The sequence below is a fragment of the Pseudophryne corroboree genome, chromosome 6 (genome assembly GCF_028390025.1).
Source record: "Pseudophryne corroboree isolate aPseCor3 chromosome 6, aPseCor3.hap2, whole genome shotgun sequence".
Classification (NCBI taxonomy): domain Eukaryota; kingdom Metazoa; phylum Chordata; class Amphibia; order Anura; family Myobatrachidae; genus Pseudophryne; species Pseudophryne corroboree.
Window position 1 is genome coordinate 648,159,953 of NC_086449.1, and position 6,000 is coordinate 648,165,952.

Below are 6,000 nucleotides of genomic sequence, written 5' to 3' on the forward strand. Positions count from 1 at the left end.
AGACAGAAGGGGGTTTAGGCTGCGTACATACAAGTGCTGTCTTCATGCTTACTACCTGGAATTTTTGTTTTGTTTGCAGAATCGAATCTAGTGATCTTCCTTTGCTTGCCGCTGTTGCTAGTACCCACTCTCCATACGTTGCACAGATCCTTCTATAAAGGGAATCCATGAACTTAACCCTGCATCCGGAAAAGCAATAGGAGGACAATGTCTTACTAGCAGTATTTGGTAATGGCAACCAAGCAGACACTATGAGCTGTGTAGAAAGAATCCCATCGGATTTAATTGAAGATAATCACAGGAGATTCTGTCCGCTTACATGCTGGGAGTCCTAATGTAGAAGAAACAGAACTGTAAGGGTTGAATAAAGAAAAGTCTACTCATTTCTAAGAGTAACACAATTGCAGCTTCTCATCACAGGATCTTCTCAGACTTTTCTCATTACTGAGGACTCTGTACTTTTGTAAATACGTTAGGCAGCAATGAACAAATGTTGAGGTTGGCTTTAAGTGTTTGCTTTGTATTGGTAAAGACCACACTTCGTATCATAACACAACTCTCTCTGCTGGTAGACTTGGTCGTGTAAAGAAAGGAAAACCTCATCAGACGTTTTCCCGATATTACCAAGGTGTTAAACTGAATGAAATTTGGGTAGGTTCAGATTTTCCTTTTAACCTATCACATTTAGCAAGTGCTGAATGCTTTTACATAACAATAGAACATAAAACACACAAAAACCCTGTAACAATATAATTGAGCTATTTGATATCTAACACTATTTTCTTTGATTGCAGTAGATTAGAATTGGATAGACAGGTGCTGGGTAGAGATGGATCTTGGGCCGGTTTGAGATGGGCACTCTCTGTGCCCAGCGAATAACGGCTCCAAGAACTTCCCATTTGCCATCTGCTTATGCCTGTACATTGCAGGCATAGTGAGGGCCTGTTCCTGCAGACAGTGTTCATGGCGTATAATAATGTGGCAGGAACTGGGCAGTTATACTTTGGGAATGGAGAACATGCATTAGATACCAACGTTACCTGTGGCATGAGTTCAGCATTCTATACTACCTCATATTACAGTGCCCCTGTCTTCTACACAAACCAGGGGAACTGTGTTGTGCTTAGAACCAGCAGTCCTAAGAATGCTTTGTGTGAGCAGATGATGAGCGGTGAGGCACGGACTGTGCTGTGACAGTCTCCGATATTGGTTCAGTCCACAATATGTTCATGCCCGTTAGTGTCCACAGTGTGTGAAGGGAGGCGTACATTTTAACACTACTGCAGATGGATAGGGTCAGTGGGATTTTTTTTTCATTTTTTATTTTTTTACAATCATGCTATTTCGTCTACAGCGCTGATACACAATTATTCGCCCACATGGTGCTGTGTATGGATGAGCTGCCATATGTATGAGCATATATTATGCTCATACTGAAGAAAAGTCATTATGGCCCAAATTTTTAAAAACTGAATCATTTACAAATGGTAACAAAATATTTTTATATGTATATTTCCAACATTACTTTCATAAGGAACGCTTCGTAAACCTGATCACTTACAGAATAAATGATGACCACTATTTTTGTTAAGGACAAGAAGATAATTGTTATTTATGATGGGCACATCAATAAGAGCACATACAAACTCCATTGCAGTGTGTTGAATTCCATTTGGGCTAAAAGCCACTTTTTCAGTACTCTAAAGGACAAATGTTGACACCACTATCTTACGTTGCTGCTCTCAGAACACCAGAGAGAGCGCTGTGTATTCATTTCCTTTTATCCACACATTTAATGCATGTTTTAGAACATGCATCCTTCTCCAGACAATAACGAAATTGATTGTACATTTAATAAAATAGCTATTAACCAAAATTTTCATTTTCAGAACATGTATTCCTCTAGGCACTGTATAACCGGCTTTAGGAGGATGATTTTTTTGGGCTATCCCCCACTTTTCATGTGAGTTGAAGCATTGTCATATATAAATTATAACCTAATGTTACGTATTGGAGGTCTAGAAAAGCTACTACATTCTGTCTAAAATGGCATTGCAGGCTGTCTGCTTTGAAAATTTGTATCGCATTTTACACAAATTCCTATTTTGATGATACCATGTCTGTAAAAAAAAATAATATACGTATGTATACATAATATATGTATTATCATTTTATTTTCATAATAGTTTTTAAGAGTTAAAGAGGCATATGAAATGGGGGTACAGAAAAAAGAAAACGGGAGAACAAGTTAGAGGGGGCACACGTGCGAGGCCGAAGCCTTTATATTGATCATTTCATTTTTAATTGTGACAGTCATTTTCAGGAAGGATAAAACCTATTGGATAGTCATATATTTGAAAAATATATATTTGTATAATCTATAGTCTGCAGCATGGAAAGGGAAATAAAAAAGTAACCAATATCAAGGAACATAATTTTGATATCCATAAAACCATGATCCTTCTCTCTCCCCCTACTAGGAACCGACATGTTGCCGTGTCTCTCTCTCAAGTGGGCCTGATCCAGGTTTGTAAGTAAAGCAAATTATCAAACAACTGGGCATAACCTGCAGGTGGGGCAGGTGTAACTTGTGCAGAGAGAGTTAGATTTGGGTGGGGTGTGTTCAAACAGAAATCTAAATTGCAATGTAAAAATAATGCAGCCAGTATTTACCCTGCACAGAGAAAATGTAACGTGCAGAGAGATTTAGATTGGGTGGGTTATATCTTCTCTGTGCTGGGTATATACTGGCTGCTTTATTTTTACATTGCAATTTAGATTTCTGTTTGAACACACCACACCCAAATCTACGTTACATCTACACCACCTGCGCTGCACATGGTTTGGCCCAGTTTCTTGGTATTTTGTGTTACTTTCAGACAATAGGCCTGATTCATGCTTGAATCACAATGGCCATGTTTTCCCTGGATTATGTGTGGCCTGTGACACTGCTTCCTGTAAGTGTAGGTTGGTGTTTATATGCTGTATGAAGGGGGCATGTTATTTTGAGAAGGGATTCTTATTTGCTGAAATCAGCAGTGATATTACAGTTTGAGTAACCTGCAATTACATCAGATAATGTATTCCTCTCCGTCACATGCTGTACTAAAATTCTGAATTGAGTTCACAATCTCTATAGGCTTGCAGGGACAGCCATCTGCTTCTCTGAGGCAGGATATGAGCATTGTAAAAGCGTGGTAAAAGAGAGGTAATTATTTTCTGTCTCTGGGACATGTCATGGAAGTTGCGTAGTATGCCAGTTTTATTTAACCTAACATGAAATGAGATCATCTCCTTGTAAAGCTTCAGCTACCAGAGGCAAATGCAATGCCTCGCAGTTATCAGGAAGCGGGGCGTTCCACTGTTTCCATGGCAATCTTGTGTTATATCATTGTAGCTCTGCAGTATACATAGTTGTGTTTATACTGTTACATTTTTAATTGTCCTATGTGGCGGTTTATTTCTGGTTGCAATTTGCAGAACTGTCATCACTTGTAGCAGCAATGATTTCTTATTTGTCTACTTCGGAAAAAAAAAATAATGTACAGTCCATTAAGGGAGATTATTTCTGCTTGGCTGCTTACACACATTGTGTTTTTCTGTTATTACCTTATTATCAGGAGACCAGGAATGGACATGTGATTACCATAACGTGTGTGGGATGAAGATTGCACTATTTTAATACGTTAAGAGTACAAAGTACAGACTTTGTTTTAAATACATTTTTTAAATTAAAAAACTTTAACAAAGTTTAATACTTTAAATAATGTTATGATATTTGGCACTTGTGATTATTTTAATTAAAAGCTACACAAAGACACAAAATATACAAAAGACAGGATTACTAATTGTGTCACTCATGTCTTCTGTTAAATATTTTCCTTTATTTTGTTTTACTACCTTTAAGTTGCCAAACTATATTATGCAAATAACTTCTATGAGGTACAACATAACATTAACTTTATTAAAAAGGTCCCATTTAATTTAGTTGGGTCTTGCCGGGAGCTGTTAAACGTAATGAGACCCCACCCACTCCCACTCCATACTGCTTAGAAAACAAACATTTGATAACTGTTAAGTTTGAATGCACATAATTTAGGTTTTTGGTTACTCTGTATTGGTGCACAATTTTTTAGAAGTGACTTATAGGTCCTACACACTGGGCGATTTGACTGCACGATATGAACGATCTCGTTCATTAATGAACGAGATAACGTTCATATCGTGCAGTGTGGAGGCACCAGTGATTAACGATGCGAGGCCCCGCGCTCGTTCATCGCTGGTGCCCCGTCGGCTGTGCATGCAGGCCAATATGGACGATCTCGTCCATATTTGCATGCACTGCTATGGAGCCGGGTGGGGTGAAGAAACTTCACTCCCCCCCTCTCCCCCCCCCCCCCCCCCCCCCCGTGTCACTGCCCACCCGCCGCCGGATCGCCCGTGTAGGACCCTTAACTCTTGTTAAAGATGCAAGCAAAGTAGCCAGGGATGGGGTAATCAAACAGCAGACCTAAAATGAGGTTATAATATAATCTGTTGCATGCAGAGGTAGTTTACATATGACTTTTGTGTAATGCATGAAATTGTAGAAATAACTTTAGTTTGAAATTGAATTGTATACGTACACTTAAATACTATTTGTTCTGGATTTAAAATAGGATTGAAGAGCAAATGTCAATTGAAATTCAGAACATTTCCTAACTATTGTTATTTGTCTTTTTCTACAGCCATAAATATCAGGTTAAAGAGAAAAAAAAATATTACTTAAACATTGTTGGTGCACGTCTTTTAACAATTGTCTGTTGAAAAGGGCTTACCATTTCTACTCATTTTTAATGAAGCTTTTTACAATTGGTGTAAACGAATGAAATACCATTGCTATTGTTTATGATAATAAATTTACCCATCAGAAAACCTTTAATAAATTTGTGTTTAGGAGCGAATTGCAGTATCCATGCTAATTTTGCATACTTACATTTACAGGCCTACTTACACTTGACCAAAATCTTGGTAATTCAGTTTTTCTTGTTAATGTCTTAAATCCATGCCAGCGAACATCAGCTCATCCTGTGTGTGTGTATGTAATATCTGGTCCTTTTGAATTGCTGTAAAACAGTGGTATTTTATGTTGGCTTACATAAATTATTTAGTTGAATCGTGTATAGTGTAAAGGGCAGTCTTCCTGTTTTTGTAAATATTTTTCCATAATATGCACTGTATTATATTAACTTACCCAATTTTATGGGGAACTTTTGTGCAATAAATACGGTCTTGTCAAGATTTTTGTTGTCCCGTTTTTATGTCCCAGGGTTTTGGTAATGAATTCTGTTTATAGATGTATGCAAAATGCAATAATATGTGAGATTATTTGTGTTCTGTCTTTGCATGTCATACTATCATCAGGTGATGCTTACCAAGTATATTTGTTTTACCTTTTTGTTTTTATAAAACATGACAAAGGTGCTTCCATATTACATGACACTTTAGTTATTTCTTTCTTTGTAGCAGATTCAGTTGTTGCCCCTCCCCCCCCCCCCCCCCCTCACCAGGCGTCTATTGGAGTTATTCAATTGTTGCTCTGATCATAAGCCCATTGCCATATGACACAGCTGACCGCTCCGGGTGTAGCTGCGCAAAGCTGCTTAAACATCTAAAGTTCCCGTTTTGGCGTCTAAAAGTATGGGTTGGGCATTTTGGGCGCCCAAACTACGGATTTGAAACACATTTTTTCACACACCTTTGGAGGCTTAGACAAAAATTGTGTGTGCCACGGCTAAATGGCATCTGATCGGAAGCAACAATTAAATAGGTCCGATAGATGCCCATTACTATAGACTGCCCTATTTACAGTGTAAAATAGGTGTGTTCACATGCATGTTTAAATTATCTATATTTTATTTGCACGTGTATCTTAGGAAAAGAAAAAGGATAAAAAACACCGGATAGTATGATACTGTAAAATAATCGATAATTTTTTTCTATAGATTTGTGTTGCAGATT

General features: G+C 37.8%; 1 protein-coding gene across 4 annotated transcripts in view; it reads left to right on the forward strand.

Annotated features, from left to right (window-relative positions):
• Positions 1-385, forward strand: part of FNIP1 (folliculin interacting protein 1) — a 199,862-nt gene extending 199,477 nt beyond the window's left edge. For all 4 annotated transcript variants that reach the window (XM_063928214.1, XM_063928217.1, XM_063928215.1 and 1 more), the window contains one exon: positions 80-385. In XM_063928214.1, the coding sequence (XP_063784284.1) occupies positions 80-158 (79 nt within the window). In that variant the 3' untranslated portion in view covers positions 159-385. The remainder of the gene's footprint in view (positions 1-79) is intronic.
• The last annotated feature ends 5,615 nt before the right edge of the window (positions 386-6,000 follow it).